This window comes from Odontesthes bonariensis, chromosome 12, assembly GCF_027942865.1.
Source record: "Odontesthes bonariensis isolate fOdoBon6 chromosome 12, fOdoBon6.hap1, whole genome shotgun sequence".
NCBI lineage: Eukaryota > Metazoa > Chordata > Actinopteri > Atheriniformes > Atherinopsidae > Odontesthes > Odontesthes bonariensis.
In genome coordinates, this window is record NC_134517.1 from 7682978 (window position 1) to 7697158 (window position 14181).

The 14181-nt window shown below is 39.3% G+C and overlaps 1 protein-coding gene across 1 annotated transcript in view; it reads right to left on the bottom strand.

The window, feature by feature from the left end:
- LOC142396085 (insulin-like growth factor-binding protein 2-B) overlaps positions 1 to 7838 on the bottom strand; it is a 41496-nt gene extending 33658 nt beyond the window's left edge. The window contains exon 1 of the mRNA XM_075478622.1: positions 7478 to 7838. Within this exon, the coding sequence (XP_075334737.1) occupies positions 7478 to 7838 (361 nt within the window). The remainder of the gene's footprint in view (positions 1 to 7477) is intronic.
- Positions 7839 to 14181: the final 6343 nt, after the last annotated feature.

Here is a 14181-nt window from a genome sequence, read left to right on the forward strand (position 1 = left end):
TTATGTTGTAGTAGGTACTTTTGATTGAGTGGAACTATAATTTTCTGTGACTACAAATCTATACACATGTATCAGTCAAAAGTATTGGAGAAATGTGTGTAAGTTGATTACTTGAGTAAATCTATATATTTAACCTGTGATAGTAAATTCTGACCCATTAGTGTTGCAGTGACATTGTGCAAGCTGTAACCTCCCAGCGTGAACTGCTTAAAGATGAGCAGAAGAAGAAGGGAAGGCCCCAATCCCTCAGGGGGAGTTTTGTCAGAACTGCAGGCACCCACATGCTACTCCCACCCAAAGTGATCACTTAGAGCTTCACCTTTTCACATAATGTGTGCGGCACAAACCACGGAGAATAATGAAAGACTTGAGAGTGTGAGTGAAGCAGGGAAGCAAGTTTCAGCAAAGAATCACCCCGGGGGCAACAGGGGAAGTCGACCATTCACAGCAAGAAAAAGAGAGGAGTGATGTATAAATATTGTTCCTCCAATATCTATACATGGCTGCTAATGCAGAGTTAAAGACAGACACTTATGGCAAATAAACACTAGTTAATTTATGGTTTAGAACAGGGAAAACTGTGTTCATAGTTAAAGGGAAAGTCATGTTTCATGACAATGTGATGGGACACAAACTCTTGTTTTTGTTTCTTTGTTGCGTGAAACTAACTTTCTGTTCACCGGTACATGAACCACACCACTATGCGCTTATGTCCTTCCATCTGCATAAATCACCAACGACCTGATGTATCAGGAGTGAACAATTGCATTACGTTTAACTTGTTCACACTTTTGAACTAGCCCAGTGGAACACATATTGGTCAGAGTTCGGTGAAATTTAGCTTGGAAATATGCGTTTTGTACATGTAACCTCTAAATAATTAGTTGAAAAAAATTCTAAGTTTTATGGCTTGTTTTTCAAGAGGTAGCTGTGTTTTATAATGCTTAAATATGTTCAGCCAAAACACTGAGTGATTTTTAAGCCTCCAGAGAAACACTTACCCTCACAAATGCCCAAACTACTGGCAGCAGTTTCAGTATAGAATTTCAGCTTTTCAAGTAAGTCAAATGTGGATACAGAGTTGTGCTGAAGAAAGAATGTGCATTGCTCAATGGACCCTCCCTGCATAAATACGTACCTGTTGAAATGTTGATGGCTAATACAAATATTGCTGTGTAATGATGTTTCCATGTCACTGACAGATGACCCACACCTGCCATGGACTTCAACTCCTCGGGACAGACAGTAAATATATATTCTTTCTTCTTCAGACTTCAAAAGGTGGGAATGTTTGGTTTAATTTGGAGACTGAAGCTCACACTCATCAGGACTTTCTGGGTCATGACTGGGAGACTTCAACTCCTTTTGCAAAAAATAAGTCAAGTGGAGACACTTAAAGTGTTGTGCTATTTCTAATATAACCTGCTTCTCCGATTGGAAGAATTCAAAACATGTTCTTAACAACAGTGCTGCTGTTTTCAGTAACTTTTGCAGTGTGGAAGTTTAGAACTGTGTGGATGCTGATGAATGCCACTTTGTGACACCATGCTATTTATTATGTTTTATTGAAAATAAAGCCATTTAGATTCAGGATCAGACCGAATAACCACAATGGTTACTTGGGCCCAGTTAGGACACCAAATCATTAAAGGGAGGTTAGCAACAGGAACGGGAGCACCAACTCCGAAATGCATTTTTATGGAAGGCAGATGGTGACATTTGAGAGCCAGCTGTTACTTATGCTTGAAAAATCAAACTTAACACAGTGAACTGAGGGCAAACCACAGTCTCGAATGATGCTCATTTAGAGTTTTTTCCCTTATGTGGTCTATGTGGTTTGAACACCAAAGATGGTAAGTCATAGACACAGCACAGGCAAGTCCATCATGAGATCAGCCAGGGTTACAGGGACTGGGATGGGATTTGTTTCAATTACCCTCGCCTATCAAAACTTCTTCATCTGCGGGTTTGAAAGAAAAAAAAAAAGGAAAAAAAAGGAGGAAAAGAAAAAAAAACATCTTCTATGCTCTGAATATTTTTCAGAGCAATGCCCAAGTGTTTATATAAAAAAAAAGGACCCGTTTGAGTAATTAGGTTGCACCTGTTGCCGTGGAGATCTTTTACAACAACAAACTGAATGTCTGCCGTGTGCAACATCTGTAGTTGCTAAATCCAAGTTCCACTACTGAATGTGCTTTAAACCTTTTAGTTGTAAAATGTGTCTTATACTGCCTCAAGTACTGTGAGCAATAGTCTTCATCAAAATAAGACACCTTTTAGGAAATGTTACAGACATGCTCTGGGTTCACTGTTGGATTCTGCTTGTTTTCGATTGTACATGTGACTTTTCCATTACTTGCATATGTCAACATTCATTTAAAAAAATAAAAATCAATAGTGACCTTTGTCCCTATTACCTGTAATGTGGGAGAGCAACGCTTGACATTTCTGTGTCCTCGTAGGGAGTTTCTGGGTTATTCGTTTTCGGTAGTTGTTGGTGCCTGACACTTTTGATGTTGGTGGTGGTTTTTCAGGTATAAAAAAAAAGAGTCCTGTAGTAAAATATCTAGCTATAGTGATATGATACAACCTTTCAGTGAATCTTAAAAAGCTGTGATTTTACATCATGCACAGGCATGAAAACAAGTCCAAACTAGCTGGCTAGGTAGTGCTGGCTAACTTGCAAAAATCAATTATAATGTCCTTATTTGATGGCAATATGCTGATACTGTATCATAGTCTATGACAAAGTCACATACAACATAAACAAGGATGGAAAGTGGTGCAGTGGTTAGAGACATGTTGTCTCAGAAACTTTTATTTAAAAAAGTTAGATTTAGCTGCCAGAAAAAAAAGAAAAACAAATAAATAAATAAATAATGTTCGATTTAGCAACTGTTCATATTAAAACCCTATTCCAGCAGTAATTAATCTCCTCATCCGTGTTCTTTAAAATTGTTTATTTTGATGTTTTTGCCAAACACACAGCTAGTAATGGACATAAAATGGCTTTACCATTTTGCTGAGCCAGAGAATAGGGATCTATGAATATGCAAGTCTTACTCTGCCTTTATCTCAACCGAGCAGAAGACTCCAACTCTATTTACTCTATGCTTTATTTAGCAGTTCTAATATTAGGTTCATTCAGTCATAAATGTTTAAACCAGAGAGCCATTGTCAAGAAGTGGAAGATTAATTGTGCAAGGTCACATGCAAGTGGAAGTATCAGAATGGTAATGCATTTACTTTGTTTCCCTTCCTACAGGATTAGAAATGCAGCTGTGAGAACTAGTTCACCGGCAACAAGCAAGCTTGGCTCTCGCTTTTCTCCCTTCCACTGCTCCCATGGCCTGTGGCTCCTGGGTCACCAGTGACTGAGAGTTGCAGCTCCTCGCTAGACCTTGCTTTTACTATCCTCTCAGCGTAGCCTGCACTCGCTTCATAGTAATCAGCAAGCCAAATACTCAGGATTGATTATTTCAGTATTCTACTTGAGAAATACAGGCTACCTGATCTCACCTTTCTTAGGATGTAGGTGGTGCTCTGCTGATTCAAAGCAGACATCCTCAACCATAGCACTGATGGTTGATTTTGTTCATGATATGTGGTGTAATACAGAAAAAACTAGGGCTGGGCGAGTTAACTCGTTATTATTGCGCTAACTCGCTAATTAATTATAATTATTTAAGAAGTAGGGGGCAGAGAGAGGGGGAACGACACACAGCACAGGGCCGTACGATGTGCGACTCGAACCGGGGCCAGCTGCAGCGAGGACTATAGCCTCTTGTACATCGGGCGCCTGCTCAACCCACTACGCCACAAACCACCCCTGTTTTATTATTAGGGACCGAGCAGTGAAACTGCAAGGACCCTATTGTATCTGTAAGGTTTATTATTCCGTCTTCATCTTCTTCCGATTCTTTGCAAAAGGTATGCAAAAACTCAGTCGACGACATGAAAGAATCTACACTTTATATTTTTGGGAGTCGCTCATTGACTCTGTAGCGCCCCCTACGATGCTTAAAAATGGTCCCTTTTATAGGATTAGTTTCGCGTGGGATGACGCCAATGTGCCACGTCCACAGGAAGGCGGCCATTTTGGATGGAAAGTGCGTTTTTGTGCCATTTTTGACCGATTCCACGCCTGCATAAGATCGAACTTGTCCTACAGATTTAATGCTACAGACTTCAAACTTGGTCAGGTTAGTATTAAGACATGGGGGGGAAAATTCATGGAGAAACTTTTTCAAAACTCAAAGGGCGTGGCCGTGGCGACGCCTCAAAGTTTGATGACTCGCCATCACTCGCCACAAAAAATTAAGTCGCTTATAACTCCCACATACGTTATCCAATCTGTCCCAAACTTCATACGGTGAATGCTGGAACCAGTCTGAACGCGTACATATTATCATAGTGACATCCACATATAGCGCCACCTGCTGGTGGTTGGAAAAGTCATTTTTTTCCCACACCTCGCATTTGATCAAACTCCTCCTACAGATTTAATGCTACAAGCTTCAAACTTGGCCAGGTTACCTTTAAGACATGGAAAAATCATGGAGAAACTTTTTCAAACCTCAAGCTAGGGGGGAAGAAAACTCTTGACAAACTTTTCCAAACTCTGAACAGTGTGGGCGTGGCTAGGCGGTGACAATCGTGTGATGGCGTTTGTGATTTGAAAGCCTTTTCATCATCGCAAGTTCATGAAACTTGGCACACACGTCCACCCTGACAACCTCGTACGTATGTAAAGGGTATCGTGCGTGGGCGGAGACAAATGGCTCAGTGGCGCCCCCTAGAAATTTTGAAAAACCCCTATGCATTGGGGTTATTATGTGCTCATACATACGCAGAGGGTATCGTGCGTGTGTGCAGAGCTGCAGCTCCAGCGTCCAGCGCATGCCCCAACGTATGCACATCCCAACGTACGCACACCTTGGTCCCGCCTACAGCTGCTTGCAGCTTTCTAGTTTACTTTATTACTGTAAAAATCTGTTGCTGTCTGCTGCGGAACCAGAAAGGAAAGTAATTGGCGTATCCACCAAACATGGAGAAGGGTACGGAACTTTTACTCGGCCATTTTCATTTCAAAGTTCTTCCAGACGGCGGAGTCGACAGAACCAAAGTCATCTGTAAACACTGCCAAGTTGAATTGTCTTCTCAGCGTAGTAGTTCCAGTCTAAAATATCACTTAAAGGCAAAACACACAACTGAAACCAGCAAGTCATTCAAGGAAACAGACAGTGGAGCGAGGCTTCTACATAAAAATGCTGATGTTAAAAGTGTGTTTGCACAACAAATGTTATGGCACTTTCATTCATATGGCAGCACATTTAAAATTAAACTAAATGCTAAAAGCTATACACTACTTTTGAATTAATTTTTGGATTTTGCGTACAAATGCGATTAATCGTGATTAATCAGGGAAATCATGTGATTTATTAAATAAAAAATTTTAATTGTTGCCCAGCCCTAAAAAAAACATCTTTTTTTTCATCATCATCATCAACTTTTTTATAGACAGGGATTTTAAACTAACACAGGACACTGTTAAGACAGTCATGACACAATCAACTAGACGAGACAACAAGAGTTGTGGCAAAAATGGATAACGTCCAGCTGTTATATGTCCAGAACAACAAATGCATCTGGCTCTGTGCTCCGAACGCTAACCTGATGCGTTGAATGGTTTGTCACACAGAACCATCTATAAAGTTGTTGTTGTAAAATACTAAAAAAATACTTTTAAGTTGATTGGTTTAACTACCAGCTATTAAAACAAGTGTAATTGTATACAATCTAGTTAAATCAAATAATAATGTTAATGCCAATTCATAAAAAAAAAAACTAGCCTAAGGAAATCAAAAGATCACATGTTCATCCATAGATGCTAAAAGATTCTACAGCATATTTACCATTGTCCTAGAAATAAACCTCCATCTGAGCCCTGCACAATAACTTTAGAACTAGCTAGACAGGCAGTCTTTTGTAATTTGTCTTTCATATAACCTGTAATAGATATGTTCAATAATCTTATGTCATGGACCTAAACAAAATAGTCCCAAATGGTTAAGTGAAATTAGGAGAAAAAAAGAAAAAAATGGGAAATAAAACAATGAAAAGTAGTGTCTGCATAAATGCTCACACTCTTTGAAATAAAACCCTAAATTAGGACCTGTTGCTACCAGTTACTGTCAGAAGTCAGATAATTAGATCCGTTAAATCCATCTATGTGCAATCCAAGAGTCACATGATCTTGATACATGTACACCTGTTGTGGAAGGCTCAAGAGTCTAGATTACGATGATTCAAAGGGCACCACAAAGCAAGCAGCACAACAAAACTAAGGAGCTCTCGGACACATTAGGGACAAAGTTTTAAAGAAATACAGATTTGGGCTGAGTTATAAAAACTTTAAAACTTCGGGGATTCAACTCTATTTTCTTCCTTGGAACAGTAATTAATCCATTATGAAGAAAGTGTCTTTACATAGGACAATTCAGACTCTAAGAAGATAGTCTTTGTAGAACAGTGGCCAGTGTTTTGAAAAATCAAAAAGCCTGTTTTAAGTTCAGCAGGCACTAAAGAAAATGATCCAAAGCTAACACGATCTCCTTTATTAAGTATGGTGGTGGCTGCATCATATTGTGGTAATGTTTGTCATCAACAGGACTGAGAATTGGTCAGAATTTCAAGAAGGATGGATGGTGCTAAATACAGGTGATTTCTTAAGGTAAAACTGTTTCAGTCTTCCAGAGAATTTAGACCGGAATCGAGGTTCAACATGCTGCTAAAACTACACTGCAGGGGCTTAATAGCGCCAAGCGATTGTGAGGTCTGACTTTTTCTGGATGAACGATTTTGTGATGCAAATGTATTACTCTTTTGAACGCATATTGTTTTCAGAAGCAAACCGCTTTATTTTTGTGGCCCCAGCCAACTAGCCGGACTACCTTCGTCAACGCCAAAACGAGGCTGGAACTCGGCTCACAGGACGCAGTAGGGGGTAAGTCAAATTTAATAAATGATATTGCTAGTATGGGATGTCATACAGCTTCATGTCAAAAGAGGCGAACTATCCCTTTAAGAGGGAAACATTTCAATGTTTTGAAATGTCCTCTTCACGTAATCTTTGGAGAGGTTTAAAGATGGCTGTGCACCAGAAGAACTGATGTGGCTTGAAGGAGATGGAGTAGCTCTTCCTTCAGGAATGGGTAAAAATTCCAGTGGCTACATGTGCTAAGTTTATAGAGACATGTCCCAAGAGACTTGCAGATGCAATGGTTGCCAAGGGGTGTTATACACAGTATTTACTTTATAGAGGAGAATATTCCAAGTAATTTAACAAAATAGGAAACATGCCAGAGAGGTGAATACTTTGGCAAGGCGCTGTAGATCTCAGAGAATTCCAAATGTAAAATTAGTGATTGCTGTATTTTCTATGTTTCTCTTAGACTAGTCTTCAAAAAAGTCTTACCATTTGTTGCTTGCTGGTCCACACTTGCAGCTATTTCCAGATCCACGTTTTGTCCACATTGCCCTAAACCCTGAATGAGCTGATGCAAAGGGAACTCTTCACCCACGGTGGGGTAGCACCTGAGGCTGCTGGAGCACCTCGTCGTGTAAACCCCACAAAGCTCACCTTCCAGCCTGGCACACACTGGACAACAGCCGCAGCCCGGCTCCCTCACTATTTCTGTACATGCTGCAGTGACTTTAGGACACGCAGCCAGACGCTCTGCTGAGCAACTCGGGCAACGGAAAGCTAAATCCCCTAGTAAGATTCCAGGTAAGGCAAAGTATGCAAACAGCATCCCATACATGACATATATGATCATTTTGGCATTTACTAGGTTTATTATTGACTACTGAAGGTAAAAATGACCCTTGGTAGATTACGGCATGGACCTTAGGATTCCCTTCACTGTGAGCTGTTTTGGGTAAACATTCTCCTGCCACTGACAGGGTCCTAACTGCTCTCATATTACTGACTGACACATAAACAAGAGAGCCTATTACTCAAACAATAAAATACAAAAAACGGAATTGCAAATTTCATTATAAGTACATTTAAAAAATACATTGGATGGATCTCTTGTGCAGTGAAATCAGGAAAAGCCCCTAGCATTCACAGGTACTTCAATTTTTTTACATTATTTGATTTAATTAGACTCCCTGTGTGCTATATTACAGTAAATTTACCATAAAAAAGAGGGTGGTCTCCTCTGTAAACTTTTGCTTTAGCTTTGAGTTTCTCACAGTACCTGAAATAAAAAATGATGCTCATTTCAGCTGTACAACACATATCCACACCTATGTGAATATAAGTCCAATTCAGAGCAAAACATGGAAAAGCCGATCTTTCCAAGGAAACTTTTGAAGTCAGTGCTGATCTTCTGGTGATTTGGTGAAAAATACAACTAAGCCAAACTTATACAAATCTACAGCAGTGTTCCAGGTACCTGAAATCTCTCCTAGAATAATCTCTGTTGGGATTTACATATATCTGTTGTGTCCATGAGCATTTCTATATAACAAACTTTATTTTGTTACAGCACTTTGAATCGCCTTGTAGTTGAATTGTGCTATACAAATAAACTTGCCTTGCCTTTGTTACAATCAGTTTATCCGTTTATTTTATTTAAAATCTTTCATTTTAATTTCTGATAACAAAATTATATACATTTTCAGTTAATATAATTGTGATTAAGAATTTTATCCATATAACAGTCCTATTTAGAATAGAAAAGTCCTGACAGAAGCAGTATATTCCGCATAGGTTGTAATGTCAGCAAGTTGTAGCAGCGACATTGTATTTGTGTAAAAGATACAATTTCCATACATTTTAATTGTGCATTGAAGCTCAAGTTCAGAGGACACCCAAGTGTATCTAGCTGTCAGACAAACTTCTGTCAAAAAGATAACATTTTTTTCAACACAATTTGTTTTGTAAAGTTAAAGTTTTATTTTATAAAGTTATTTTAAAGTAAATCTTTATAGAGTAATATTTTACAAATATTACTGTGCCTCAGGTTTTCAGCAGATCATTCCTAAGTGTCAGAAGTTATATTGTTATTGTAACGATGTGGGTAGACTGAAGGTTTTTAAGAGATTAGTGTATGGAGCATTAAAACATCCCATAGCAAGAGCAAGAAGATCCAAGGATCCATGCAACAAATATTTTTCTGAGAAAGTACTGTGAAAAGGCAGCAGTAAAGAAATTATGTCAGAGAATGAGTGGCGGTTCTAATCAACTTTTCAGATGGGGCAACAACACTAAATACCTGGGAAGATCCAATATTTATGTAGTTTATGGCTAAATGTGTGACGGCTGCATAATAAACAAGCAGTGGTGACTTTCATGGACTCTTTTGTCTTTTTCAGTAGAGTCATGCTGTGTGGTCAAATGTTTCAGCATGTTGGAGGTACTTCCCTCCTTTGATGTGATCAAAGCTTTGCACGTGTTGCAACTGGCCCTAGTATTATACAGTGGCCCTGAAGTGCAAATCACAACGGCAAAAGAGAAAACACAACGGTAAAACAGAAAACACAATGGCAAAAGAGAAAACACAACACCAAAAGAGAAAACACAACAGCAAAACAGAAAACAGAAAACACAACACCAAAAGAGAAAACACAACAGCAAAACAGAAAACAGAAAACAGAAAACACAACACCAAAACAAAAAACACAACAGCAAAACAGAAAACACAACACCAAAAGAGAAAACACAACAGCAAAAGAGAAAACACAAGGGCAAATCAGAAAATACAAAATACAACAGCAAAAGAGAAAACACAACAACATTACAGTTTTTCTCTATTGCCAAAACACAAAACCCAGTACTCTAAACCAAATGACCAGTTGCCTAAACACATTTAGTAAAACTACCCCCCATTTGCCACAACCACAAACACAATTTACCTGTAGACACTGTTCACAAAACCCATACCCTTTTTCTCAAAACTCTAAACACATTTTGCCTTGCTAAAACACATTTAGCATATATCTCTGCTGCAATATGCATTGTGAAGCTCATGTGATGCAAAATGTCACCCACAGTCAGCAAAACTTGAACACAATGAACATACCTGGTGTCATTCAGTAAACACGACTCATAATTGAAAACATCTATTGCAAATGATCTGACCTAGTGATGGGAAGTTCAGCTCTTTTGACTCGGCTCCCAAAGAAGAGCCGGCTCTTTATTTAGGATCTTTTGTAGCCTATATTTTACCTTAACTTTGCAAAAAAAAAAATCATGGTTTATGTGTTGAAAACCCTTTTGCTTTCAGTGTTTTTATGAGAGACCTTATAATTGCCTAATTCTTTGCATTTATTGTCACAAAACCACTTTTACATTTGTTTATTTCAATTAAACTTTTTTATTGCACAAATTAACAATAAACTTCAAACAAATCCACAGAACAGAACCAAACTTAAGCTAACATTAATGTCCTCAATTAAACTTTTTTACAGTTTCTCGAATGTCAGAACACATTTCAGGAAACTGCCCTCCGTTTTCTCTAAACACAAAACACTTTTCTCAAGCTAGCTCCACAAAAACTCGCAGTCTCTTTGCAAAACGAAACTCTCACTCCAAAACCCAAACTTTCAACCACAAAACCCAAACTTTCACCACAACTGTTGCTCCTATGGCCAAAACCAAACTTTGACAACAAAATGGTCCTCACAGCTTGCAAAAATGTAAACACTATTGAATATCTATCACACACTTCAATAAAAATTGAAAACACAATGTTCAGGGTGTGATGTTCTAAGTACCCCATCATTTGTATAGTAATCAATAGTAAGTCACAGATTATTTTTAGGGGAATTGAACCCCATTTATTGACAACCTGTACAAACGTACTTTTCCCAAAACAAATTTCAAAAGAGGACAAAAGCATACATGGGGATACATGTCACAAATTCTTACAGTAAAGAGATACTATGGGGTCTGTGGGGGGGCCTGTGCGGGGGGCTGTGCACGGGCCTGCGCATCACGTCGCCGGGTGGGGTCAGGCCACAGGACCTCGTCCACATCGCAGGCTATGTTTTCCCTCGTCAGGCAACGGGGGAAGAAAGCTCTGGCATGCCGGACCCAGCCTGAGTAATCCCCCACATCATCACAGGCCAGGTCCATGGCCCTGAGGAGGTTCTCTCTACTATATTCAATTCAATTCATTTTTATTTATATAGTGCCAAATACAACAAATGTCATCTCAAGGCACTTAGATAGTAAGTCCAATTCAAGCCAATTGGAATTAAATTAATTAATAATAATCATAATTCATAAAATAATCCAATTCGTTCATATAGAGCCAATTCAAAAACAATTTCCTAGCTAAGAAAAACAGATTGCACTGAAAACTTTTTGTTTTTCGGTCCAATTTCCCGGCCTGAGCGTGCCTGAGGCGACTGTGGAGAGAAACGACTCCCTTTTAACAGGAAGAAACCTCTGGCAGAACCAGACTCAGGAAGGGTGGCCATCCGCCTCGACCAGCTGGGGTTTGAGAAGACAGAAAGGAGGGGAGGGGGGAGGGCGGCGGCGGCGGCGGCACTGTAACACCATTCAAAGGATATCTGTTGGAACAGGGAAACACGAGTTAATGACCACAATAATATCACATATACATAAAGAGAGTAAAGTGAGGAAAGGTGTGACAGATGAGGCCCCCCAGCAGTCTAGGCCTATAGCAGCTTAACTATGGGATGTTTCAGGATTACCTGAGCCATCCCTATTCAAGGTAAACACAAGAAACTTGTGCTAACGAAAAAATAAATAATAAAATAAAGGACCAGACTCAGTGAGTAATTCCCTATACTCCCTATATAGATCTGCTCCTCACACCACAACAACCATCTTTTTACAGCCACAAGCTACCTCAGCCTCTCACCAACTGCACACCAGTCACAGCGGGAATGGGATTCAAACCCTGGTTCGGGTAGGGGGTAATGAAAGTATAGAGGGTGCCAGAGGTGGAGGCAGGACAAGACACACTAGCAGACACACTATCAGATTCAACAGACCTAACTATAAGCTTTATAAAAAAGGAAAGTTTTAAGCCTGGTCTTAAAAGTGGAAAGGGTGTCTGCTTCCCGGACATTTACTGGCAGCTTATTCCACAATAGAGGGGCCTGATAACTGAAGGCTCTGCCTCCCATTCTACTTTTAGAAACTCTGGGAACCTCAAGTAAACCTGCAGTTTGGGAACGAAGTGCTCTGTTAGGAAAATATCTTACAATGAGATCTTTAAGATATGATGGAGCTCGGTCATTAAGAGCTTTATATGTAAGGAGAAGAATCTTAAATTCTATTCTGAATTTAACAGGGAGCCAATGAAGAGAAGCTAAAACTGGAGAAATATGATCTCTCCTGTTAGTTCTCATCAAAACTCTGGCTGCAGCATTTTGGATCAACTGAAGGCTTTTCAGAGAATATGTGGGACAGCCCAATAATAAAGAATTACAGTAGTCCAATCTTGAAGTAACAAATGCATGAATTAGTTTTTCTGCATCACTCTGAGACAAGATGTTCCTGATTTCAACAATATTACGAAGGTGAAAGAAGGCAGTCCTAGAAACCTGTTTTATATGCGAGTCAAATGATAAGTTCTGGTCAAAAATAACTCCAAGGTTCCTCACTGTAGAACTAGAAGCCAAGGAAATACCATCTAGAGTAACTATATAGCTAGACAATTTCTCCCTGAAACGCTCAGGTCCAAAGATAACGACTTCAGTTTTGTCTGAATTTAGAAGCAGACAGTTCTGAGTCATCCAGGTCTTTATGTCTTTAAGACATGCTTGTAGTCTGACCAACCTATTGGGTTCATCTGGTTTTATAGATAAGTACAGCTGAGTATCATCAGCATAGCAATGGAAATTTATGCCATGCTGTCTAATAATGTTACCTAATGGAAGCACGTATAAAGTGAAAAGAATCGGTCCAAGCACAGAACCCTGGGGAACTCCATGACTTACTCTGGTGTGTGAGGAAGATTCTTCATTTACAAGAACAAACTGAAATCTATCAGATAAATATGACTTAAACCAGCCTAATGCAGTTCCTTTAATCCCAATAACATGTTCAAGTCTGTGTAATAAGATACTGTGATCGACCGTATCAAATGTAGCACTGAGATCCAACAGGACAAGCACAGACACAAGTCCGCTATCAGAAGCTAAGAGGAGATCATTGGTAACTTTCAGCAGTGCAGTTTCTGTGCAATGATGCACTCTGAATCCTGACTGAAACTCTTCAAACAGATTATTTCTGTGTAAGTGATCACAAAGCTGAGCTGCAACTATTTTTTCAAGAACTATAGACATAAAAGGGAGATTGGATATAGGTCTATAATGAGCCAACACTTCTGAATCAAGAGTAGGTTTTTTAAGTAAAGGTTTAATTACAGCAACCTTAAAAGTCTGAGGTACATATCCTGTCAACAAATAAAGATTGATCAAATCCAATATGGAAGTGTCAATTAATGGGAAAACCTCCTTGAACAGTCTGGTTGGGATTGGGTCTAAAACACAAGTTGATGGTTTAGAAGAGACTATTGCTGTTGTTAGCTCAGAGAGATCAACTGGGCAGAAGCCGTCTAAATACAAATCAGGTTCTAAAGATACTTCTAAAGCTGCTGTACTTGATGATACATCACTGATAATAGTGGGAAGGACTCCATCAATCTTCTCTCTGATAGAAACAATTTTATTAATAAAGAAGCTCATGAAATCATCACTGCTGAGAGGAATAACTGGCTCAGCAGAGCTCGGACTCTTAGTCAGACTGGCTACAGTGCTGAAAAGAAACCTGGGATTATTCTTATTCTCTTCTATCAATGATGAATAATAAGCAGTTCTAGCTTTACGAAGGGCTTTCTTATACATTGTTAAACTATCTTTCCAGACTAACTGAGACTCTTCTAAATTAGAGGAACGCCACTGTCTCTCCAGCTTTCTTGCAGTCTGCTTTAAAGCATGCAGCTGTGAATTATACCAAGGAGCCAACCTCTTCTGACTGATTACCTTCCTTTTCAGAGGGGCAACATTGTCCAGTGCTGTACGCATTGAAACTATAGTGCTGTCAACAAGAGAGTCAAGTGCTGCTGGAGTAAAGTTTAGGTAGTCGTCCTCTGTCATATCTGCACATGGCAGTGAAGAAAAGGATGATGGAAT